Here is a 26,211-nt window from a genome sequence, read left to right on the forward strand (position 1 = left end):
TGACATTTCTGTATGCAGGAGATGCAGTGGACAGAAACAATACCAAGCAGAACCGGCTGCCCTAGACTTCCAATATCCTTGAAAATCTTTATGCAAAAATATCCTTTGGTTGGGTTTCTGTTTCAAGCAGTAAAGTTTAAGAAGGGGAAAAAAAATAATAGATATTGAGACACGTTATGTAACACCTGTGCATACAAAATTGTGAATTCTGTCATATTACTTACTGGAAGAAGACCATCATCTTGACTATGCTGCCCCCTCTTGGTATGTTGGTGGTATGGCACTTACAAAGGCTCCTCCGAGTAAGATGCTGCAACTAATCTTTTAAAGTGGACCTTGTTTAAAAAATAAATAAAAAATATTATTGGTCAAAATATACATCCCTGTTGCAGGGTCACATGTCAGACATCAAGGTCTGCTATATCTGTTGAGCAGTTATTGAAATTACAGGCACTGTTAATGGACATGGGTAAGGACACAGGCCATTACAACCTGTTTAATATGCCCCTGGACTGATAAACGTTTAAAAATGATAGGAACAATATATCAAACACATTTCATGATTATGTGTCAGGCACCAGCAAGGTTTTATATCTCATAACTAAAATTTGTATATTATTATACTACATGTGAATACAATATCTAAATGACCTTTTAAAGGAATATAATTCACAACCTTCCCAGTAGTCTGAAACTGCCATCTACATCCATCCATTATCTGAACCCGCTTATCCTGAACAGGGTCGCAGGGGGGCTGGAGCCTATCCCAGCATACATTGGGCGAAAGGCAGGAATACACCCTGGACAGGTCGCCAGTCCATCGCAGAGCACACACACCATTCACTCACACACTCATACCTATGGGCAATTTAGACTCTCCAATCAGCCTAACCTGCATGTCTTTGGACTGTGGGAGGAAACCAGAGTACCCGGAGGAAACCCACACGAACACGGGGAGAACATGCAAACTCCGCACAGAGAGGCCCCGGCCGACGGGGATTCGAACCCAGGACCTCCTTGCTGTGAGGCGCCCATCTACATTAACCACTAAAATAATTAATACAATATACTCCAATGTTTACCCAAAATCTAGAGTTTGGGTTTGAAATTTGTCAGGTAAAATGAAAAATACATGCACATGTATAAAAATGTATGCGGGAACCAATGATATTTGATGTTATTGGTGGGTATGGCAGTACCATTATGAGGTCATTGCTGGGCCACAGTTAATAAGGCAGCAGTTGAATTAGGTACATTTTTCTATCTCCCAGGTAACGACGTAAATCTAGATGTGGTCTTAAACATTTTAGAATAGCTTTTATCCGTCTACAAGCTACAAGTGAGATATATAGCTCAACTGCCATTAAAGGACAACTGGCAATTCAGATGCAAACCGTGCAACATAAGGCACGCGTAATCAGTGAGTGGCTCATGAAGTTGATGGATGTTCTGACTGTTTTCACAATTTATTTTAACTGATGGTCCCATGACTGGAACACATTTGAGCTCGCATCAATGAAACCTGACGGCTGACCGTCTTTAATTCCCGAGCTCGTAAACCACCTCTAGTAATATCCCCATGAGTGGCTGCAGTTACCATCAGAGTAAGTTCAGTGACAGACTGCTGTGTATTTATAGTTCAGAAGGTTATTTGTGTACGTGAGCTGTATGTCAGCATCATATTTATGTGACCTGCCATTTTACTATACAGACCTTATGTAGAATCTCCCTTTGAAATTACTTCACCAGTATATGAAGCAGGTTCCTTCTGGATATAAAACCACAATATAATTCTTCATTATAGTGCTGGGAAACATACTGTACTGTTCAAAGCCACAATGCAGATACAATATAGTAAAATACTAACTGTAACACTCAAGGTGCTCACAAACCAAATCCAAATCGTACCCCAAAGTTGTCAATGTTTAATTAGCGGTGCTGTAGGTGGGTTCTGTCTGATACATGGCTCCATGAAATCAATACGAAGAGGAACATTGTCTACCACAGAACACTGTCGGCACCTAATTGGATAGCACTGCTTTACGTTTGTTAAGGCGGGTGTCTTGGTGGCGCAGCCTGTAGAGCACTGACTGCATGCTCATTGCGAGCCGCGATGTCAGCGGTTCAAATCCGACCGTCTGATGTCTTTCCCTCTCTCTCGCCCCCATTCTTCCTGTCTCTATATACTGTCCAATAAAGCTGAAAAAGGCCTAAAAAATATCTTTAAAAAAAAGTTTGTTTTGGCAAAACGGAACAATATGGCGAACCGTTTATAACCTTTTTCTTATTCCTCCTAAACAATCCATGAAAATATTTGAGGCGAGAAATAAGCAACACATCTTATTTTTTATCTGCAACAACTTGTTTGAAGGGCGGCATGGATGGTGCAGTGGGTAGCACTGCTGCCTCACAGCAAGGAGGTCCGGGGTCGAATCCCTGTCGGCCAGGGCCTCTCCGTGCGGAGTTTGCATGTTCTCCCCGTGTTTGCGTGGGTTTCCTCCGGGTACTCCGGTTTCCTCCCGCAGTCCAAAGACATGCAGGTTAGGCTGATTGGAGAGTCTAAATTGCCCGTGGGTATGAATGTGTGAGTGAATGGTGTGTGTGCGCCCTGTGATGGACTGGCGACCTGTCCAGGGTGTATTCCTGCCTTTCGCCCAATGTATCCTGGGATAGGCTCCAGCCCCCTGTGACCCTGTTCAGGATAAGCAGGCTAAGAGGATGGATGGATGGATGGATGGATGGATGGAACTTGTTTGAATGTTTGATCCTAGTTTTACGAGCCATGCGAGCACTGCTGGATGCACATTATTTGCATAGGCAGATCAGTATATGCAAATACAGAAAGGTCAAATGTACACAGCACTTGCTGGACTGCGAACCTCACGCACCGCAAGGCTCTCCATAGAAAATGAATGGAATGCGTTGTCTGACGAATTTGCATCATGACCACCTTCACCTTGAAATATTCCCAAACTTTGCCACACATATCATCCCCTCGGTCAGAACGACACTTCATGAGATGCTACATTACCATGTTGAACCATGGGACATGAGGGCAGAGTTTCAAATAATACATAATGAGAGTTCATTTAAGAACATATGACTCTCTAAATAAACACTCACTTATGCGGATTCTCAGAAATTAGACTACATTTCAACATACACCAGAATGTGTCTACTGTAACTGTCAAAGTTTCCATTTGTTTTGGTCCCCTGACAGGACGTATGGAGGATATTGGTTTGGACCCCTTACAGGCCAGACTTGGCGTTGCATAACGGCTTACAATTCAGTTTCCCTCTCCAAAGCAGTGGAATACGAAACGTAGCGCAGGACCTGGAATCTGTCAACGCCACGGACCCACGCTCCATAAAAACTGCCTTTTTTGTGGTCGGGCCCGAGTAACGCGCCAGGGAGACTTTGTTGATACAGTTGGAAGCCCTTCAGGTGGCTGGCTGTCCGTAGGCCGCCGGTTATGTGAAAGACAGCTGTGCCCCAGTTCTGGAGACTCGTGTTTGCGGTTTGAACAGCTTGCAGGGTGCCTCAGCTCGGCTGGTAAAATAACACTGTCTCGGTCTGTAATATGCCGTACAGGAATATTCCTAAGCTCTGGGTCATGCGGACAGTGACGAGACTGGCAGAGCCAGCCAAGAAGAAATACTCAGACAAAACTAGAGTTCACAGGAGGACAGGGAGGTCCTGACTTGCTGATTCAATACTTACTGTAAGCTGCAGTGGCATTAGAGACCTTCACTCAAGATGCACTCTAAACCATGCAAAAATGTTTCTTTCCACATACTGGAGTGGAAGATTATCTTACCCACTGAAACCTGTGATTGCTACAACATGTAATCTGTACTAGAGTATCCTGTTTATCCAGCTCTTATTTTCATAGACAAATCCATCCAAAAAACATGCACGGACATGATAGAGGCGTCTCATGCAGCCAACTACTAAATGGTAAATGGTTGGCATTTATAGAGCGCCTTTATCCAAAGTTCTGTATAATTGATGCTCCTCATTCACCCATTCATACACACACTCACACACCAACAGTGATTGGCTGCCATGCAAGGCACCAACCAGCTCGTCAGGAGCATTTAGGGGTTAGATGTCTTGCTCAGGGACACTTCAACACACCCAGGGCGGGATCCAACCGGCAATCCTCCAACTGCCAGATAACCTCCTTACCTCCTGAGCCAATGTCGCACCTACCTGCATTACAGCCTTGTAATGGGATATTAAAATATACCGTATAAGCACTTAATAATCGCAACAGATTATGTAACTCAATAATTCACTCAAGCCTAAATATTGAGTCTGATTAATGCTTATTAATGAGACAATGAAAATCATTCAATACACAGTATAATATGAAATAATTCCTATTATTTATTTACTGTCAATATAAATACATTTACTTTCAAGGATGATACCAATCTTTCGACTTCAATATATCAGTGTAAAAGTGACATTTCATAACTTGCTCCGTATGATGACTTTGTTGTAGTATAGGGTGAGACAATCCTCAAACGGGTTATGCAAAATAGTAACTCCAATAAATATTTAATCAATAACTGCCAATACAACTGTTATCATGGCTGAATCTGGAAACGGTCACTTTGACCAAAACACTGATTTTACTTTAGTAATACAAAGAAACAACAAGCCCAAGGTATGTGCTGTAAAGTTATTTACATTCAAATGTAAAATTTAATGAACAGAGTGGTTTAGGGAAAACTGAAGGTTACCCTTAAAGTACTCTCTTCTGAACTACTGTATGAAGGAGGTCAAATGGAAGTTACAACCATTCAAACAATACATACACTCAGTGATCACTTTATTAGGTACACCTGTAGAACAAATCGTTAATGCAAATATCTAACCGGCCAATCATGTGGCAGCAAGTCAACGGTTGTTCAACCATTGAACAACTTCAGTTGTTCTTCAGACAAAAGATTGGAATGGGGGAAGAAATGTGACCCAAGTAAAGTGACTTTAACCGTGGAATGATTTTCACACAGTCTCTAGAGTTTGCAGAGAATGGTGCGAAAAACAAAAGGAATCCGGTGAGTGGCAGTTCAGTGGGTGAAAACCCCTTGTTAATGAGAGAGGAGAGTGGTCAGACTGGTCAAAGCTGACAGGAAGGTGACAGTAATGCAAATAACCGCACATTAAAACAGTGGTATGCAAAAGAGCATCTCTGCATACCACTGTACATATACACACAACACGTTGAACATTGAAGTGGATCGGCTACAGCAGCAGAAGCCCAGTAAGTCTAATAAATAAGTACTTAATAAAGTGGTCACTGAGTGCATGTAATCATCAACATATGTTCATATACAACCAGGTTGGAAGTAATCAATGAACAGAATAATTCCCAAACCATCTGAAGATATTTATGTATAAATAATACAACAATGAAAAACAATACAATGAAACAATTTGGTAACCAGCTGAACTAGTATTAAAACAACAATGAAAAAAGAAACATGGTTAATGAGACACTCACATGTACATTTACTTAATATCAGCAGCTTAAAGATCAGGGATGTCAGTGCAGAAACGTATTCAAATACGTAAAAACAAATGCAGATACAGAGACGCTATGATTTGCATAGGTTGAATAACCACGGGCTCACATGATCGCAACCGTGTGTCGCAACTATAGCAGAGATCATTGCCCGGCACCTGTTACAGGTCGGTGATGGTGTAGGTGTGCCCCACCACAGAGCCAAGATGGCCGTTACTTCAGAGGGGTGAAGCAGTGTGTAGGAATGACTGTTACCTCAGAAGGGCAAAGGGCGGTTAGAACAACCGTTACCTCAGAGGGGCAAAGGGGTACTTAGAACGGCCGTTACCTCAGAGGGGCAAAGGGGTGCTTAGAGCGACAGTTACCTCATAGGGGCAAAGGGGTGGTTAGGACAACCATTACCTCCAGGGGCTGACACATCGGGCATTGCCGTGCCGCGGCACTGCGGGACCTGGATCACGCGTCCCCGTTCAGAAGGCCGTGTTTGCTGTGGCAGTCGGGCGGGGCCACGCTGGGGCCCTTGATGCCCTGGGGGAGGTGTGCCAGGGGCAGGGCCTCCAGGAGGGCTCTCTCCAGGCCCTGCTGCAGAGCGTCCAGCCGCCGGTCGATGTGCTGCTTCAGCCGCTCCTCCATCTCCTCCATGCGCCTCTCCAATCTGAGCTCCAGCGAGTGGCAGCAGGAGTGCCCCTCTCTGTGGAGCAAACACAGGGTTTAACACTGCCCCTCTCTGTGGAACACACAGGGTTTAACACTGCCCCTCTCTGTGGAACACACACAGGGTTTAACACTGCCCCTCTCTGTGGAACACACACAGGGTTTAACACTGCCCCTCTCTGTGGAACACACACAGGGTTTAACACTGCCCCTCTCTGTGGAACACACACAGGGTTTAACACTGCCCCTCTCTGTGGAACAGACACAGGGTTTAACACTTCCCCTCTCTGTGGAACAGACACAGGGTTTAACACTTCCCCTCTCTGTGGAACAGACACAGGGTTTAACACTTCCCCTCTCTGTGGAACAGACACAGGGTTTAACACTGCCCCTCTCTGGAACACACACACAGTTTTACACACAGGCATTCATTCTACCACCTCGGGGGGGTTTAGAACGAAGCAGGATTACCAAGTTAGCTGGAGAAGTTCTACCAGTGAAACCTGGAACCCTTCCAAAATTGGAACAGCTACTCTGGGTTTTACTCCGTGAGCTTATCCAGCCAACTCAGTAATCCTGCTTCATTCTATACCCCCTGGATCTCATGTCAATCTCATGTAAATTTATGGATAAGACATTTTTTATTTATTTCATTTTTTTTTTACCATTTTCTAATTCAGTCCTAACTCCAAAAATTCTGAATTCTCAGTTGGGCTTGCAAATTATTTGTATAATGTGATAATGTACAATGTTCTAATCAGTGCAGTTATTGCCATCTAATTCATGCATTGACTGAAAATTATTGATATTCATTTAGAGGTGTGGCATGACGGTGAGTTTCTTACTCTGTTCCCGCAGAAGTTGCGGTCGCTGATGGTCCGTCTTCGATCCGGAGCTGCGCCACCTGACCGCACACGCCCTGCAGCACTGGGAGCAAGTCTGGACCGAAGCCAAAAGGCCTTCGCCCGGGATGACCGTTCAGCAGCGACGACACCGCGTTGGTCAGCCTGCGGTCGTGGCGGTCGGGAGCCGCGGTACCAAGCGGTTGGGGCAGGGTGTTCGGTCCGGCGACCGCGCTCTCCGGCTCCAGGGACTGACCGGGGGATGAAGCGTCTGCGTGACCGTGGACCGCTGCAGTCAGCGTTTGAGCGTCTGCTGAGCAGGTTCTGGACTCTATGGTGGCCTTCGCCATGACCGCCAGCGGTCCACTGCCCAGGAGCAGAGGCAGAAACCCACCCAGGGCATCGGCCTTATTCTAAAAGACAAAAATAAAGCAGATTACACTCTGGCGCTTCAATTCAATTACATTTGTATTGCACTTTTGACACTTTTGACAGAAGACTGTGACAAAGACACATTACAGAGTTTACAGAAGGGTAAAACGGTAAAGGGCAAACACCAGGCCAAAGCCCCAAAACAGCAAGTATAGGAGATAAACAAACACCTCAGTGGGGAGAAAACAATGGGTTAAAACACTCCAAAAACCCTCAAACACTTATGACAACAGACTGAGGACTGAAGTCTGCTGCAGTCACCAATACAGGGAATCCCCAGTCAAACTCAAACTCGCATCAATTAAGATAAAGATACAGGGCTGGTTTCACAGACACAGATTAAGCATCGGGTGGGCACATAGAGATACTGACTTGCATCTGGAGAAATTAAGACAGGTCCGCAAATGACAAAGGACTCCACCGCCGGGCTCTAGAGCAAGGCCCAAAAAACTGCTCCAGGGGCTTTACCCCTGCTCTCTTTCTCTAGCCCCACTTGCAATACTTACGCCGTCAGCTCATTTCTCCCAGGAGGTCCAAGAAAAAAAAGAAACATGTTCTCAATTGGGCTCCCCTGATTGAAAAAAGAGCAGCGCTGGACAAAATTGAGTTTTCCATGCAGAGTCTCCATTCGAAATTGAATTTAGTCTAGCACTTGGCTTAATCTGTGTCTGTGAAACTGGCCCATATACTGTAGCTTGTGGGAAATACTTTGCTTGTTAAAAAAATAGAAGTCAAAAGTATCCTCATCTGCGGTAAGGGTGAGTCAGCCATGGACACATCAGTGCCAAGGTTTCTACTGAACCGCTCTGTAGAAATGCACTGCGGGCCCTGTCCCTCTACCTTCTGTTGGAACTGCACCATGTCCATGAGGTTCTGGGCCCCGGGTGAAAGGGTGGTGCCGATGGACTCCACCATGGACTGCACCTGATGCAGGTCGATGGCCTGCCCCGGGACCTGGGTGCCGCCCGCCGGGCCATCGTCCCGCAGGCCCAGAACCACCCCGCCGATGCCCACCCGGGCCCGCCCGCCCAGAGACAGCAGCTGCACAGACAGGAAGCAGAAAGCTCAGAGCACGGCCATCTTCACTTACAAAGCACCGCACACAGCAACTGTTCACGTGGAGGAAGATCTGTTCTACATGGGCTGGGGGGTTTATGTCCTGATGCCTATTTGGTGGTCATATATGTGCTTTGTATGTCTTTTATAGAGAGCACACCAAGACAATGTCCACGCATTAGTATGCAATGGCAATAAAACATTGATTTGAATTGAATTGAAGAGTGAGCTGGGGGATGTATCTTCTGCTTCCTCGTTCCTCATTCCTCGTTTGAACAGCTTGCTTTGTTGGGGAGTGAATGTATTTTATCTCTTGGATATCTATGACATGCCCTGGCATTTAGGCTACTGAAAAATATGTCAACCAACAGGATTACCTATGACAGGGATATAAATGACTTGACTCTTGACTCCCAAAGCACTTCCCAAAGAGTTCTGGCTATACTGCATATTAGCTACTAGCATAAGGGACTGATATTTAAAAACCTGCGGTTCTTGGAGAAAATACTATGGCTGCTGAAGTGAGAATTTCGTTTAAAAGTGATTGCATTGAGCCAGATCATTGCTGGGCGGATAGTTTTGTACACCTATGCTGCACTCTAGTGAATCAAATTTTTATTGCAATACAGATGATTTCCAGCCATTTTTACCTTGTTATAACTTCACCATTAAATAGTTTCACAACTCTACATGCAATGCCAGCCTTACCTTCACATCACAAGATGCCAATGGACTCTCTAATTGTACGTATTTCTTGTAAAGTGAGATGCCTTCAGCAGCACTGAAGAAATAAACACAAAACAGTCAAAAGGCGCCTGTCAGCATGGACTGTAATCAAGTCAGATTTTCTAAATGTTGTGGGCATAAGAGACTTTATTTTTCTCCATCAGTGATACAAGTTTCCATCCATATGGCAAGCCATCAACAACGTCATGTAAAGTCAGGTATAAGCTATGCCAGAAGCGACCAACCCAGGTTCTGAAGAGACACAGTGTTTTTGTTACTGGGCACTGATCTGGTCAATTAAAGCGGTCCATTACACAGCTAACTCAACTCACCTCTTCAGTCTAAAGTAGTTGCTGTATTTAATGTGAAAAAAACCAGGTGGCCGCCCCGGACCAGGTTTGGCCTGTCCTGACCTATCTACCGTTTTAAACCAATCGTTCTGATGTGAAGCAAAATCTTTGGATCGATCCAAACAAGTAGCCTAAATGAGTGACAGGTCAACTGTAGCTTCTCCTATTCGGGGGGTCGATAAGCCTGACTCTCCCAGCATTGCAAATAAACACCACTTGAACCAACCAAATGAGCATACATTACTTTTCAAGTTGAAGGGTGTCATGTCGCTCCCCACGACAGGTGCCACAGTACTCCCCTGCTCCAGAGTACACCTCCATAGTCCGAGCCTCAGTGACTACCAACAGGCTGGAGATGAGGGCCGAAGAGTGTGGGGCGCACTCCAATCTGAGCATGCATGGTGACGCCTCGGCATCCTGCTCCAAGTACACCAGGTCAATCCTGCAGAGACAGGACTGGCAGTGTCATGCAGTGCATAAACACGGATGGTTACTCTGCTGTTTGGCCTTGCCCTTCAAGTGCCTGCTTTCCTACACTACCTGCCAATAAACAAAATCTTTACTTCCACAGAAAACAGTGTTCTCTCAACTAACCAATGAGCACAGAGAAGACCTCTCATGCAAAGTAATGCTGCGGTGAAGATTACATTGTTGCTTTCTTTTCTGCTGTCCCACACGTGTTGACCAATAAAAAAATCTGTTGACACCATTTAGTGCATGCACATTTAAACATTCTAGTAACAAAATGCAACTTACTCGCCTGAGTTCTCGGTGTAGACCTGGGTAAGATTAGCTAAACTGCTGGTTGTCACTGGATATACGATGTCGCCAAGTTTGCGTTCAGATGACTTGCAATCCCATGGACCGTGTACGGAGACAAGCCTGTCTTTACCAAAGCTCACATTCTGTGTGGTCATGATCAGGCAAGCCGACTATTCTGCTAGCAAGCGAGTATATTAAAACTGATATGGACGATTTGCTAGGAAGAAAGACGTCTACAAGCTGGCGAGCAATTTGAAGTGGTTAGCTATGTAAACTTGGGTTAGTCAGCTGACTATTGGAATTGCGCCGCTGGAACGAAAAATAATGCAAATCGAAGAGGTGTCACTTTATTAATATTAGCAAGCTAAGTTATGGTACTTATATACTGACTAGAAAGCAAATACATAAAGTATAAAGCCAGTCATTTTAGTTCGTATACAACGTTAACTAACGTAGGTTCACCAGTGCGACAGCTAGCTAGCTAGTCAGATAAATAGCTCATCTCTGATTGTTAACCAGTCTGTTGATGTAAAAAGAAAATATCGAAACGGCGACTGCTTAGTGAAAGGACCCAATATGTGCCCTTGGCTCGCCTAAACGAAAATAAAACTATTCCTTTCACTAACTTAAACCCAGAGGCTTTGAATAGTTTACATGTTCGTAGGTATGCTACATTCGACTTGTTGAAATCAAGCAATTGCATATGCAACTTATTTTTTCACGATCATCACCTCAGATCAGGCACCATAAATGGATGTACTTTGCCGCTTAAAAATGAACTGGAAAATCCTTGGCAAGACTTGTAGTGAGCGTGGGAACTAAATCAATAACGTATTTTGCGTCTGATGTAACTTAATATAATAATTTAAGCCTGGGAAACAAGGTGGGCAATAAATAACTTAAATTAAGGACTTGGGTGTAGGACCATATCAAAAACCAGCAGATACAGTGGCCCTCCCAGGGTTTGAGATCTGAAACTGAAATCCTGGAGGGCCATGTTGTCTGCTGGTTTTTGATATGCACTTAACTGCTTAATTTAAGTCATTTATTGCAAACCCTGTTTCGAAGGCCTAAATTTGTTGCCTGGAAGGAAGTTAGTACCAGCAGAGACTGGGCCCCCTGAACTAGAAGAATGAATTGGCTCATTAATACAGCCTACTGCTGTGTGATCTTGCCAGAAGTTCAAGTAAGGTAGGCGCATATTTGTGAAGCGGTTTGTACAGTTAAGACAAATGAGCAGAATTGGCTCTTTTAACATGCTCAGCCAGGGGTGTCAAATGGTGCACTCTCAGAAATTCCAAGCAAAAAAGGTAGAAATTAATGATATATTGCTGGGTAGGGGTACAATTTCATGTACCTATAGGGTACCATGCCAGTAACAACCATTTTTACCTTTTTACAAGCATCTTCATACCTGAGAGTTTGGGCTGTAGTGTCTACAGGGTTTTGTGGTTTCTTTTCAATCAGTGGTCAATGTAGGCATTGGAAACCAGGCCAATCAGTGATTTCAATTAATCATTAAGTGTGGGAACACGCAAAATGCCAGCCGAGACGGTGTCCCTCACAGGACTGAAGTCTGAGATCACGGAGCTAGACATACTGACTGAGTTTGAAATAGCTATGCAATGGAAGCCGATTTCACAGTAAAAGAATAATGCAGCACTCTTGCACTACCGTTGTCATCAAAGTAGAGCCCCAAACACAGTGAAATTTTAACTTAATTTGGGACACTTTTTGGTAGAATTACCAGGAGGCCAAAAAGCTGGTTAAATTATAGCTTATAGGCTGAACAGACTAAAATATGGAATCAGGTGTTGTATTACTACAAAAATAATAAATTAATTATTTGCAGAATTGATAAAATTGCAATCTTCTTACAACTATTAACACTTAAAAAGGTGTCCCAATTTAGCTGAAATTCTTGTCCCATTTTACCAAACACATTTTGGTAAAATGGAACAGTGCTTCAAACGCTTATTCACGAAAAAACTATGTGTATTCGGCTATGTAATACTTCATAAAACACTTCATAAAACACTACATCATAATACACTTCTGCAGTTTTTGGTTTAAAAAACCTATTATACAAAAGTGAAATTCGATATGTCACAGCGCTTAGCCAGTGATTGGCCTGACCTGACGTCCTTCAACGTTTTGCCACATACTTTCTGGTTACCACAGACCAATCAAAACGTTTTGTTTTTTTTGTTTGTTTTGTTATGTAGTATTGTAGCAACAATAGAAAGACGTTTCAGTAATTGGCTGCTAATATTGAAACAGCTTATATGTCCCATTTTTATATGTCCCATTTTACCTGATGTCCCAATTTACCTGACATGACCCTACAGTAGCATCGCAGGACAAATCGAACAGCTTCATCATTAGAAAGACGGTTTTTCAATTTAGATCTCTTCTATAATAAATCCCCAACTCGCGACAATAGGCAGGAACCAGGTGAAAAGGTTTAAAAAGCAGTAACAGGCTAGTTTATTCAAACATACAAGCACATACTGAGAAGATCGAGATTATGTTGAGATATTTACGAAAGAAAAATACAATGACTAAATAACTATCGTCAATTAATTTCAACGAGCGGAGTAGGTTATATTTATTAGCTTGCCTGCTTAAAATAACCAAGATTGTAGGCTGTCGAAATTTAAATAGGCTACTTGCTAAACCGGCTTTTGTTGCCCCACTCAGAGCTGCTACGCGGTATCATTTTTTCCGAGTCATACCCGCCCCACCTGTCGAATTACCTGTAGACTAAGCAACAATTGCCAGCTTCACGGAGCTAGACTCACAAGACCGCTCGTCATCTGCATTCATACCATTCCATATCCTGTAGGCGAATTCCTTTAAATGAAAACTTGAATTCACAATTATGTCACGAATAAGCTATCAACTTTTAATATTCAGTTTAATGCTTTATCTTATAACTGGAATCAAAAGCACAGGTAAGACCATTGTTATGTACTTCAACTAGTGTAGCTTACTAGCAACGCGTAGCCTACTGATGCGTATGATTATCATGGCAACTATCCAGAAAAAAAGACGACAGTCACCTACTTTTTCTTTTATAATATCTCAGAAGTAGCAATTGAATATAGATGGCGATCAGCACTAAGCCAATTGTTAAATTCGTTGCATTCGTGGGAATTGGTTACATTTTGGAGCTTCCGCCTGATCTAAGCTTTGAAAACCAGTAGCCACATTAAAGACATTCGCTTGCGGAAGTAATGTTGAAAAAGTAGTAATGTTGAAAAAGAAGTTAGGGGTTGATAATCTTGTATTAAGCTACTTGGTACATTGGTACACATGTCTCTGGTTTAGCCCACTCTGTATGAACGTTTATCTTTTAATTGAAATGTTTGGATCGGCAGGCGTGTTCTTGAAGACCAAGGAGACTAATTAACCTTTAGTCTGTATAGCTTACATATATTTTCATATTTCGTTTCTGTCATACACAGACCTATTTGTTATAGCTAGGCATAATGATGTTGTACAAATGAGGTAGAGGTGGGGTGGGATGTAGTAGCTTAGAAAATCTCTTACTGATTAATGCACCTATTATTAGTACTGGCCTATGTAAAAATTGCATTTTCGGAATGTTGAAACGTCCTTTCCACTTTTGAATTATCCTTTTTTTGTAAGATGGGGGTGGGTTACATTCTACTTTACGTATCGCATCTTTCAGAATGTTTTCTAACACCAGAAAGATGCATTCATCAAGCCATGCAGCCATGTTTACACAAGAATTGCATCTGTCATTTCCAGGCCTATTTCAGGTAACATCAAAGTTCCATAACCAGAAAGTAGTCATCCCTCGCTTTGTCCATGACCGTTCAAAGAGAGAGGCCAAACCCAGTGAAATATCAAAACCGGTAAATCCAGTGTTTTATCTGTTTGAAGTTTATCTGTAATCAATTTGTGGGTATATGGCAATGGCATTTTAACTCGGTGGAATTTCCAATAAAAAAATGTTGCCATATGATCTATTGTAGGATGTAAAACCAGAGAGCCTGGTGTATTCTTTGAACATTGAGAACAAGGACCACTTCCTCAATCTGAAAAAGAACAAGTGAGCTTATTTTCTTCATTCAATGGTTTGAATTTTTAACATGTTTTTACATTTTTCTAACATATTTCTTTCAGTTTATAGATTGAATAACAGTTATGCTTTGATGCCTGTCCCTCTTGTGCTCAGAGACTTTGTAGCAAAGGCCTTTGTGCAGTACTCTCATGGTGCAAATGGTAATCTGGTGGCCTCCTATCCTGAAGTGCCTGTAAGTAGAGACTTACTACTCGCTTCAATTACAAGAAGACGATGAATGTGTTTGTTTGTGAACTGCATTGCATTGTTAGATGATTCAGGAGGTGAAATTATTATCTGTCATTTATTATTTTGTGTGTTATTCAGTGTGCACAGGAAAATGCATATGCCATGCCCCCCAGTGTTTAATAATAGAGGGTGTGAATTCTATAACAAAACACTAGGCCTGCAAGTTAGGCGACGTTGTCACATATGCTAGCCTATATGTTTAGATAGATCAGATAGATAGTTTTTATTGTTAAGTTCATTTCCACAGCCAGTGTGAATAACATTCACATATAATTAATTTATAGAACATAGTACATACAATTGTACAGATAAAATAAATGCATACATATGTGGTTCTGGTGAACAAATGTTTTTTCTTTGACATAATGAACTATATATTATATAATATATAACTTTGAATATATAACTTTATATAACTTTGAATAATCCTGTATCTAATGTATGAGCTGATGCAGGCATGGTGGTGTTTGACTGTTTGATTCGGAGGCCTGTACTTGAATGTATTCTCCTGATGGCTGTTACTGCATTGCAGGAGGGTTGTCATTACCATGGATACGTGGAGGGGCATGAGGATTCCATGGTGGCTCTCAGCACCTGCAGCGGTCTGAAGTATGCCCCTTGCTAGAGTCACTTCTTCCCGCATAAATATTTCAAACTTAAACAGCTCTTTTTGGTTTTACAATTTAATTATTAACATACCTCTTTTACATGGAACTAAAAAAATAGATATAATAGCAGTTTTACTGTCCTTCACTATCTTGACTGGGTTCATCCTTCTCATTATGAAAGAGCATCATGATTTTACCATGGTAGAATTGCGATTGCTTGAAATGGTCTTCAATCAGTTTTGCTATACTAAACTGGTTATTATGGTAGTTGAATTTATGCTACCTCTGAAATGGCAGCCATGTTCTCAGTGTAGACCTGCTGGTTGCATTCATCATTCATAATTTTTCTTCCAGGGGTGTCATTATTTTTGGGAATCAGAGTTATGGACTTGAGCCAGCTCTCGAATCTACAACCTTTGAGCACCTCCTATTTCCACTGAAGGACAGCCAGCCTGAGCAGTTTGTTTGTGGAGTGACCAGTGAGATGTCCCAATCTGATGGGCCAACCCTCCATGAGCCCGCATTTACAATGAGCAAGATTTTCAGAGTACGGTGCAATGTTTAACAGTTAAACAGACTCTTTTGCTTCAGCTATAACAGTTCAAATGTAACTAGAATGATTATGCTGAACTATGTTTGACTCTGTTCTTTGCATTAACAGAAAAAACGTAACCTACCTCTGCCCAGATATGTTGAATTGGCTTTAGTCGTGGACAAAATGAGGGTGAGCTTTCTTTCTTTTTTAATAGTTTTTCTTATTATTGACACCTGGGTTTCCATGTTTCTGAAGAAACATCCTTTCTGTGTTATTAGTTTGACTTCAAGGAAGGCAATACCACAGCTGTGCGAGAGGAAATGGTGGACCTGGCCAGTATCTTGGACAGGGTGAGAAACTGTCCCTCTGCTATCCTTAAATGATACAGAATGTATTGAATATGTATTGACAGTTATCTTGTCAGTTGGTGGGGAAAGAAAGTTGAGCATTTTCTTGAAAGACATGTCATTTGTGTCTCCTACGTGTATTCCTATGATCAAGAAAAACAATTAATTGCCTGTTTGGAGCAGTTCTTTCTGTTCCCGTGGGACGAAACAATCCCAAGTAGTGTTGTCTTGGGTTCTCTCCTCTCCGTTCCTCAGTACGATTTCTCTTCCAGTACTACAAACAGCTGAATGTTCACGTGATCCTGGTGGGACTGGAGATCTTTGAGGAAGAGAACCCTTTCAGCGTGGAGGACTCGCCGAGCACAGTGCTGTCCAGCTTTGTCAAGTGGCGGAGAAAGAGTCTGATCCCCCGCGTCAGAAATGACGTGGGCCAGCTTGTTGTGTGAGTTTTCGTTTGGTTTTTGTTCCGTTTAAGGAGGTGATGCTCTTGCGTGCCCATACTTTGGATAATATTTTCCTTCAGCATTAGCATTACATTTTATAATATGAATTTTTTTTAAATTATATTTACTGTAGTTCAAGTCGGACATTGTGCAGTATCAGCCCATTTGTATTTTGGGAAACTGAGTGCATTGTAGCTGTTATAATTTCTCTTACTTTGGAAAAATTGATCAGTAAGAATACTGTAAAAACACTGTTCCTCTTGAGCCTCATTCAAAATAATGTTCCGTCTTGTATTTGTAAGACAACTATCTTCTTTTTTTGCTTTTGGTGATTAGTTTGGCCTGGTGGCTTTTATTAAGGAGATCATATTATTATTCATTGATATTATTTTAGCATATTTGACCGTAATGCTCAACCAGGCCACGTTATTCACAATTCTGAATCTCAATGCTTTCTGCTGTTTAAGGGGGCGGTCATCGCCATACGGAAGCGTCGCGGGCATGGCTTTCGTGGGAACAGTGTGCTCTGTGGCTTCCGCTGGAGGAATCAACGTGGTACGCACTCCGTCATAACTATAACTTCTGTCTCTATCTATACCTGCAACTGTGGACTGCTGTTGACATAGCATGTTTTAGTCAGCCACCTGACTGGAAAATTTCAAGACTGTTTCTCAATGTGAGTACGAATACGTTCCCAGCCTCATTTCGTCTCTTTGAATTCCTTAACACTGTGTTTGGAATTCTCTCGCTGTCTGACCAGTTCTTTATGACAAGAAAGAGTTGAAAGAGTTTTCTCAAAAAAAAATTCCTTTGAGTTACCCACAAACACGTTTCCGTTTGCAGTCCCATTGGAAGTCTAAATGTCATCTTCTTTAGACGTAAGTGCACACAGAACGAAGTGGTCCAAATTTTGTGTAAACATTCCCATAGCTTATTTCTTCCTCTCTTCATTTGTTCCAGGACGAGAGCTTGGAAAAAAAACCTTTTGGCTACTACATGCAATAATCTCAGCAATAATTAGATGTTTGTATGCACATGCGCTTCTTAAGTCGTATGTGGATAAGAATGAAGAGATTTGTATACATACTGCTCAAGGGCATCAATTATTTGATTGAATGCATTTTCATAATATATAAAATGCGTTCTGCTTACTTTGTGTTCTTTTCTGTTGCCTGCATGGCAGATTTTTGTCAAGAAGCACACAACTATTATTCTGTCATAGTGTTTGGTAGGTGCTTGCCCAAAAATGTTAGTTTTCATTTTGTATCATTTGTCACTTGGATTTCCAGTAACATTGCATTTATTCAATAATGTTTAATAAAGTGATATACTGTACCTTGGTAAAGTTTTATATTTCTGTTCTGGGGTGTTGAGCTCAGTTCTTAGACAGTATGACTGATTTATATCCAGTAATGAATCACAAGTCTGTACCCAGTTTTGTAATGTGTGATGTCATCAGACAGTTGTTAATTAAACTAATTGAGAGAATAAGCCTTAAGTGTGGGTCGGACTTATACATTGGAAAAGAAGGACTCGAGATCAACTCCGCTGGCACAGACGGTCGCCTCTATCCTACTGAATTCAGTTACTGGAATTGCATACTCTGGGTAACTGCGGAAAGTGGTAGCGTTGGCTTCACAGTAATGCGTTTTATCTTGTGTTCTGCTTCTCACAGTTCAGTAACAATAACCTGCAGGCCTTCTCTATCGTGGTCGCTCACGAAATGGGCCACAACCTGGGCATGGGCCACGATCGCAGCGCGTGTACCTGCGACCCAGGGCGTTGCATCATGTCAAGCACTACAGGGTAAAACGCTCACAACCTACCCAACCCTGCACATTTCCCGTATGAGCTTTTTTAAATGAATAATTGATATTCACAGTACGGACCCGCTCGAATGAATGCGTGTACGCAAAGTGTATTGCTCCGTTTACCTCTGAGATAAGATGTATGCTTTCTCCCGTCAGCGGGGACCCCGAGTTCAGTTCCTGCAGTGTCAAAGATTTAGAGAGGCTGATCTTGAGAGGAGGGGGAACCTGCCTGAGGAACCAGCCACCACCCTCGGTCATCATCACCGTGGCGGATTGTGGCAACGGTCTACTGGAGGAGGGGGAGCAATGCGACTGCGGCACACCGGAGGTGCCCCAGCAGGATACCTGTGCATTTTACACTAGACGAGACCATTTGAATGGCTTTCGCTGGCCGTGTATCACAAAGCTGCATTGTTCCTAAAACACAGACAGTGCCCGAAGCAGTACAGCTTGTGGTGTTGTGAGATTACAGTACTCGATATTGTTAAACATACACTACGCACGTGGCAGGCTGCACACACAGGGGGCGACATGGCTCAGGCAGTAAGAGCAGTCGTCTGGCAGTCGGAGGGTCGCCGGTTCGATCCCCCGCCCGGGCTGTGTCGAAGTGTCCCTGAGCAAGACACCTAACTCCCGAATGCTCCTGACGAGCTGGTTGCCGCCTTGCATGGCAGCCAATCGCCGTTGGTGTGTGAGTGTGTGTATGAATGGGTGAATGAGAAGCATCAATTGTACAGCGCTTTGGATAAAGGCGCTATATAAATGCCAACCATTTACCATCTAGAGTCCTCTCCTCAGTGCCTTTCAAAGTCACAAATATGTGATTAACCCATTACGGACCAAGGTGCCCTATAGGAATCACGATGCATTTCAACAGTCGTGTGTCTTGAAAAGCAGCCACGTGATGAAACACAATGCCGGCGCCGCGTCCGTCTGTTAAGGGTCATGCAGCCGGCGTCCGCCCATACGGGGTTAGCTGAACATTTGAACGCTCGTGTAACAACCGCTGCTGGTAGCTGACTCAGAAGTTGTCGTGCCGGTTCTGACATTGAGCCATGTGCCTCCTGTGTGCTGCAGGAGTGCAGAAACGACTGCTGCGATGCTGCCACCTGCAGGTTGACACCAGGATCTGCATGCGCGCAAGGAGAATGCTGCCGGGGCTGCCAGGTGAGCACAGAGCAGTATCGCTGTCGACTTAAACACCTGTTCATATCGCGCAACTGAATTCGCCGAACGTTCATGAACGTTCTGTCGCCCGACAGTAGACTGTGGTCGTTGCCCTCAGCAAAAAGTATAAACACTCCAGTCGCCCAGAGTATAAACCAAACGTCGCTGCGACCAGGGACATCCACTGGACGTTGTCGGTCACAGGGACGTTTGGACGCTGGACTATAAACTGGCCTTAACAAAGACGGTCGAGTCTTGTGTTCCTTCCATCCTCTGTCAACATGCTAAGGACAGCAAGCTGCAGCACAGAACATAGGTTGACACAGTATCTTCATCAATCATACCCCTGAATGAATATTCATGAGATGCGCAAAAGTGAAATATCTCGGCTTCTGCGGTAGGAATACAGAACTTTGAATGTTAGTATGTACTAGGTTCATGGAAAGGCCGTGACATATATAGGACAAACAGGGACACATTTAAGCCTTTAAAAACACAGTAACACATTTCCTTTTTTAAATGTAAATTTTCCCTTTTTCTCACAATTTGGTAGCCAATTGTACCCCATCTAATCCAATTAGTGTTAGCTGGGGATACACCACCCACACCCCGTCCCTTGGCGGCCCGAAGGAGAGCAACACGCCTTCTTGAAGCCGTCTCGTCTCATGCTCCTGATCGTGATTCCGAGGCGCCCGGGGTGCTTTTGTGCACGGCGATTCGCTAACCCTGCCAAGTCCCTCCCTGCAGTGAGCCAATTATGCCGCTCCCTGAGAGCCGGCCAAACTTGGCTTTTGGCAGGACCAGGGATCGGACCCCGGTCCTTGGTGTGCAACTGCAACAAACTGCAACCGCAAGTCCGCTGCATCTTAGCCTGTTACGCCACCATGGCTCACAGTAACACATTTCCATGAGAACAATGAACGAGGGGTGAGGTCCATTGGTTGGGTATACAACGCCCTTACCATGTGGAATTCAGAGCTCAGTAGATATCAACCGATAATACTTTGCTCAGCAGTGTCCCAGTACAAATATTCAAGTTGTGAATTGCTGCAGGCTCTTTCATTTCTCTGATATTGTTAAGATGTTATTAATTATTGAAGTAAATCTCTCTTTGAGCTAATGCTTATTAAATAGACCCTTCAGCCCTGTCTGTGTACTTGCCTCTTAGTCTCTTGCCTATGTGCAGAAGGCACTCTAGTTTTGCTGAGGCAGTGTTTCCTGGTTGCTGCAGTTCAGGGTCGCAGGAACTCCCTGCAGGACGTCTGTCAATACCTGTGACCTGCCCGAGTTCTGCAGTGGGGAAACTGGCTTCTGCCCCGAAGACTTCTACATGATGGATGGGTACAGCTGTGCCGACGACACCGCCTACTGCTTCGAAGGCCGCTGTCAGACATACGACTTCCAGTGTCAACACCTTTTCGGGAAAGGTACGGCCTCAAAGGTTTCTGTTTGTTTTCCTGTTCGCTTATTTACAGAAGGCTATTTATTCCTTCTGAGGAATGCAGAATGTCTCAGAAGGGAATGTCTTTTCTTTACAGGGGCAAAAAAGGCAGACGATATTTGCTTCCGAGTGATCAATGCAGAAGGAACAATATTTGGAAACTGCGGTGACGAAGGTGTCAAGTGTGCGCCAGAGTAAGTACTTTGAGTTACCGCATATCCTTGTCAGCTGATGTAAGAAATTGAAGGTACACCATGCAACATTTTTCAATCTAATATCGCGAAATGATAAATCTGTAGCTAACGAAATTAGATTTGGTGGGAGACATTCTGCAACTCAGATCATGTGTGTGTACGTGCGTGTATGTACACCCAGTTAGCACTTTATTAGGTAGACCTGTACACCAGCTCATTAATACAAATATCTTATCAACCAATCATGTGGCAGCAACTCAATGCATACAAGCATGTAGATCAAGAGACTCAGTTGTTGTCAAGACCAAACATCTGAATGGGGACGAAATATGATCTAAGTGACATTGATCGTGGAATGATTGTTGGTGACAGATGGGGCGGTTTGAGTATCTCAGAGACGGTTGATCTCTGGGAAGTTCCTTGCACAACAATCTCTAAAGTTTACAGAGAGTGGAGTGAAAACAGTTGGCGGCAGTGGGAAAAATGCCTTGTTTACAACAACACATCAAATCTTGAGTGAATGGGCTACAGCAGCAAACCCATGAGTCAAAAAAGAAGTCTAATAAATAAAGGTGGTCGCTGAGTGTATATACTGTATATCCATGCGTAAGGTGTTGCTGAAAGTGTTCTAATAAGGTACCCTAGAGCGGAAACGGTGCCCTGCCAACATTGTTGAGTATTTGAGAATCTGAGGCATGTACAATGGTAGAAATGGTTAGTGCGAACTGTTTTATTTACAACAATGGCTTTTGGTCAAATCTATTATGATTCAAGAATGCTGAAGAATAGCATGTCTTTACTTGGTTTTCCTCTTCATACATCTATGACAGATATTAATTAATTGTAACTGGACAAATACCACTTTGGCTGGACCAAATAAGAATGCCTTCAAAAAAGAAATGTATCCGAATAAAATCATGGAATCTTCAAAACTGAATATGGCTCCACTGCTTTCTTTCTTGACTTCTTTCCATCCTGTGACTACAGGGATTCGTTTTGTGGGAAGGTTCAGTGCACCGACGTTGATGGCAACTATCCACCAGAAGGATCCACAATCACAGTGCGGATCCTTGAAGGTCACCGCTGTGTGAATGCGGACTTTGGCTTGGGCGTAGACGTCCTAGACCCCGGCTATGTTAATACAGGAAGTGGCTGCAGCAAAGGGAAGGTGAGGTCAAAGGAAACCAGCCTTGATCTGTGTTTAGAAGAGCCTGTTCGAATTCCACTCATTCTTCTCCCCAGAGGCCTGTTGTCACACCCATTCAGAAAAAAACGAAACCGTGCCAACTTTAGGAATTGAACAAGAAAGCACTTGAAACTTGGAAGTTTCCATGTCTTAATATCTAACATCCTTCTCGGCTAGAGTTAATAAGATAGAGTGGCTTATTTTTGCACTCTGTATGTATCGCAGGTTTAAAAAGAATAATGGTTAACTTTTTTTGTACCAACAGCCAATATAAAACATTACAAATAGTATGCTTGCAGACATATTTATTGGGCAGCATGTAGCCTAGTGGTTAAGGTGGATGACTGGGCCCAGAAGGTTGGTGGAACAAGCCCCTGTGTAGTCATGATAAGATCCGCACAGCTGTTGGGCTGTTATTATTATTTTCAGTCTGAAATACTTTTTATGGAATGTTTGGTCTTATTCTTTTTTTTTTTTCATTGCCGTTAGATACTTTCTTAATCTGTTTGCTCCATTTTGTTACTTGCTAGCAAATATTTTTCCAAAACAGATTTTGATATGTATATTGACGTATAATCGGCTTCAGAAGTTGTTAAATCACTATATTTTCTCTTGGTGTGCTCTGGAATTTTCTTCTGACCTTTTGAATATGTTTTTCTGTACCATAAATAAGTTGTTTGTGGCATGAAAAGCTATATTTAGTTTGCTAATTTTTCCACACACAATCATAGCAAAGGAATAACGTAAACTGACCTTTGATAACCCTTTAAAATACTATCTTTAGGCTTGCATGGACTTCAAGTGCATCAACGCCTCAGCACTGATAGAAGCCACAAATTGTGAAGCTCAGTCGACATGTAATGGCCATGGGGTGAGATATTTGTATTTTGTATTATTTGGGGGGGGGGGGGGGTGAGATTGCATGGTGCAGTCAGCCTTTACCTCTTTCTCCAGGTGTGTAATGACCAGGGACACTGCCACTGTGACGATGGCTGGGGTCCGCCATCCTGTAACAAGGCAGGCAGAGGGGGCAGCATTGACAGTGGCCCCGCCCAGATTGGTATGATCGGCTTCTTCTCTTGCCTTGCCAAGATCATCTCCTCTCTTTTAAAGTCACTGCTCTTATTCTTTTCTATTTTTTTGGGTGGGGAAGGGGGGGGGTGTCATACTTGGTATTAGCTCGATGCATGTTTAATAGATGTCCGTTTTGGTCCGGACGTCGTTTGTCGTGTCCGTACTCGGTGATTATGATAATGCGCTTACATTCTCTTGACCTATGACTTTTTTTTACCCAAATAATTCAACCCATTTCTGTATATAGTAATATGTTTCCACCACCCTAGTATTCAGTGAGGGTGACCAGCGCGGGTTTGATTTCTCCCACAGACCACTCCCTCAGGGACGGCCTGCTGATATTCTTCTTGTTGGTTGTTCCCTTGCTCATCCTCATTGCCTTTGTGCTGCTCTACATCTTCAAGAGAGATTGGGTGAAGAAGAACCTTTTCAGGTACAGTGCATTAGCTCCAGGCTATGCAGGTACCCTCTCTTCCCCTTCAGAAAGGGGAAACCTCATAGTGTCCCACTGTGCCTGACAGGAGAAGGGTCGTTTAAGATAAGGGGTAAAGCACCATTCCAACTCTCTCCACAGTCTCGAATGATTCAATCCTCATTCCACACAGCTGTAAATTAGACTGATGACATGTTGATTGATTGCTAATTCAGGAATTCTGAAGAATTTCTTTGTGCTTAAGCAACGTGAATGGAATCTAAACTATACATTTCTATATGCAGCTGTATGTAATACCATTGTTACACTATGATATTGGAAACATCCTGCTTTGTCTGCCTATTATCATGGGTGCAATATGTACAGCACTGCAGATATAATCACTATGCATAAATAATCTGCTCAAATACCTGCTCAAATATCTGCTCAAATTAGTGGAACAACCCGCATGCTTGTGAAAAGAGACTTACTTTGAACTTTCTAAATATGATGTCACATCCACAGGTCACGGAACAAGCCGAGCAATCCTGCTCGTAATGGTAACGGTGCAACACCAAACCCCCCGACACAGAACCAACCGCGTTTTCAGGTAATCCGTTAAATGAGGGGAACTCAATCCTACACCTAGTCATCCTCATTCAGGGTTAACTATTTACATAGTCAATTCTCAGTTGAACAATGCTATTTAAAGGGCTTCGGCGGGCAGAAAACCTGCAGGCAGCGTGTCTCAAGGATGGTCGAGTAGGATAGGGAACATTATCTCAGTAACGTGCATTTATTAATTAAAATGAATGCCATATCACCAGCCCACCGTGCCATGTGATGAAACTTGTGGGGGATCCTCTTGTGTCCAGGCAGTTTTGTTTCTCAGATTTTGTTTTGTGTTTATTGTTTTTAAACGATTCCAGACACCTCATGCATACCCAGAAGTCGTCTCGGAACTCCCACCCAGGTATGCACTCATTTAAATGTCGTCCATACACAGTTGGAAATCGTGAAACTATTCGGTAAAGGTATATGACTGGTACCCAGAAGGTTGTTGGTTCAAATCCAGGTGTAGCCACGATTAGATCTGCACAGCTGTTGGGCCCTTGAGCAAAGCCCTTAACCCTGCATTGCTCCCGCGGCGATTGTCCACAGCTTAGTCTAATCAACTGCAAGTCGCTTTGGATAAAAGCATCCATTAAATAAATACAGGTATCACCACTTCTTATTTCAGTCTCCCAAAAAATATCTAATATTTAATTATAAAGTGATATTATTGAAGATAGTTATTGCATATGTCTGCGGTATTATTATTATTTTTTATGGTATATTCTCAAAAAAAAAAAATGTTTTTATACAATTGACAATCTTCAATAAAGATAGTTTTACATGCATTAATTCCTTGCTAGATCAATGTTATGCTCAGTTTCATGCGGGATGACGATATCAGCGTTGTGTTTGTTTTGATGTGCTGAATCCAGTTATGGCGATCTGTACAACGGGAAGCAGTATGGAGAATCTGGACCTCAAAGTCCTGCACACACACAAGGGCCGGGGGTCCCCAGACCCATTCCCTCGAGGCAGCTTGAGTCCCCTGACCCAGACTACTGACCTCCCAATCACACTCTCAGGCTCTTCTTCAACGCTTTTCTACTCGCTGTGGGGATGCGCCCTGAGTTTACAATGCAGTATCTTCTTTAAATGGAATGTGATTTTGGTTTTTATTCTGGATTTATTTTTCCTTTTGTTTTCCACTAGGCATAACTCGACTCAGATTAATATTCTTTTATTGGATGCAATTATTTTGTTTAATTTCAGGTTATCACAGCAAAAGCCCTGTGACAGTGGAGAAGGTGTATTTAATGCCCATCATCTAGTATTCTAGTATGCAAAAACAATTACATAATGCATTGTCATAAAACAAACCTCAGGGAACACCAGTGAACAGAGTTCATTGCTATTTCTGTCATCTTTGGTTCCATTTAAGTATTTGCAAATGAAAAATGCACATTTTGTTAAGGCACTAGAATTGCAAATATTTTAATGAAAAACTATATTTTCTAAACTGATTGTATGATGTAAATATAATAATGATATAAATAAAAATTTAATTTTAAAACGAGTTCTGTTTTTTTTCTTCCCCCAGTTGTAATGTGATTTGCGGGAGTTAAATTTACTTATTTTCTTTTTTGTGCTGTGTGTATGGTGCTTATTTTTATTGTGAGATCCACCCCTAGCACAGAGAAGCCGCCCCTCCTTGTCCCCGCCTTGGCCAATCATATCTGTCAAATG

The 26,211-nt window shown here is 42.8% G+C and overlaps 2 protein-coding genes across 2 annotated transcripts; one reads left to right on the forward strand and one right to left on the reverse strand.

The window, feature by feature from the left end:
* Positions 1 to 4,367: 4,367 nt before the first annotated feature.
* c2h10orf88 (chromosome 2 C10orf88 homolog) lies at positions 4,368 to 10,895 on the reverse strand. The gene is made up of 6 exons (XM_061231771.1): positions 10,351 to 10,895; positions 9,839 to 10,036; positions 9,227 to 9,299; positions 8,303 to 8,503; positions 7,034 to 7,443; positions 4,368 to 6,225 (listed from the first exon to the last, which is right to left on the reverse strand). Exons 1-6 carry the CDS (start codon positions 10,509 to 10,511, stop codon positions 5,991 to 5,993), a joined length of 1,278 nt encoding a protein of 425 aa, XP_061087755.1. The 5' UTR covers positions 10,512 to 10,895; the 3' UTR covers positions 4,368 to 5,990.
* Positions 10,896 to 12,877: 1,982 nt separating this feature from the next.
* Positions 12,878 to 26,038, forward strand: zgc:174164 (uncharacterized protein LOC570656 homolog). The gene is made up of 22 exons (XM_061233025.1): positions 12,878 to 13,310; positions 14,131 to 14,237; positions 14,358 to 14,434; positions 14,561 to 14,639; positions 15,228 to 15,304; positions 15,658 to 15,850; positions 15,965 to 16,027; positions 16,117 to 16,188; positions 16,458 to 16,627; positions 17,096 to 17,183; positions 18,304 to 18,434; positions 18,596 to 18,767; positions 19,517 to 19,606; positions 20,838 to 21,033; positions 21,145 to 21,241; positions 22,229 to 22,409; positions 23,212 to 23,298; positions 23,382 to 23,487; positions 23,814 to 23,934; positions 24,439 to 24,523; positions 24,843 to 24,886; positions 25,401 to 26,038. Exons 1-22 carry the CDS (start codon positions 13,238 to 13,240, stop codon positions 25,528 to 25,530), a joined length of 2,439 nt encoding a protein of 812 aa, XP_061089009.1. The 5' UTR covers positions 12,878 to 13,237; the 3' UTR covers positions 25,531 to 26,038.
* The last annotated feature ends 173 nt before the right edge of the window (positions 26,039 to 26,211 follow it).

This window comes from Conger conger, chromosome 2 (assembly GCF_963514075.1).
Source record: "Conger conger chromosome 2, fConCon1.1, whole genome shotgun sequence".
NCBI classification, from domain to species: Eukaryota; Metazoa; Chordata; class Actinopteri; order Anguilliformes; family Congridae; genus Conger; species Conger conger.

Excerpts from the sequence above, each read along its gene's own strand:
- c2h10orf88 (XM_061231771.1), bottom strand. The coding sequence starts at position 10,511 with ATGACCACACAGAATGTGAGCTTTGGTAAAGACAGGCTTGTCTCCGTA. Across the intron at positions 10,037-10,350 it reads TACACCGAGAACTCAGGCGA|GATTGACCTGGTGTACTTGG; the intron begins GTAAGTTGCATT and ends CTGTCTCTGCAG. Across the intron at positions 8,504-9,226 it reads TGGCATCTTGTGATGTGAAG|CTGCTGTCTCTGGGCGGGCG; the intron begins GTAAGGCTGGCA and ends CTGTCTGTGCAG.
- zgc:174164 (XM_061233025.1), top strand. The coding sequence starts at position 13,238 with ATGTCACGAATAAGCTATCAACTTTTAATATTCAGTTTAATGCTTTAT. Across the intron at positions 16,189-16,457 it reads TGGCCAGTATCTTGGACAGG|TACTACAAACAGCTGAATGT; the intron begins GTGAGAAACTGT and ends TTTCTCTTCCAG. Across the intron at positions 22,410-23,211 it reads GTGGCTGCAGCAAAGGGAAG|GCTTGCATGGACTTCAAGTG; the intron begins GTGAGGTCAAAG and ends TACTATCTTTAG.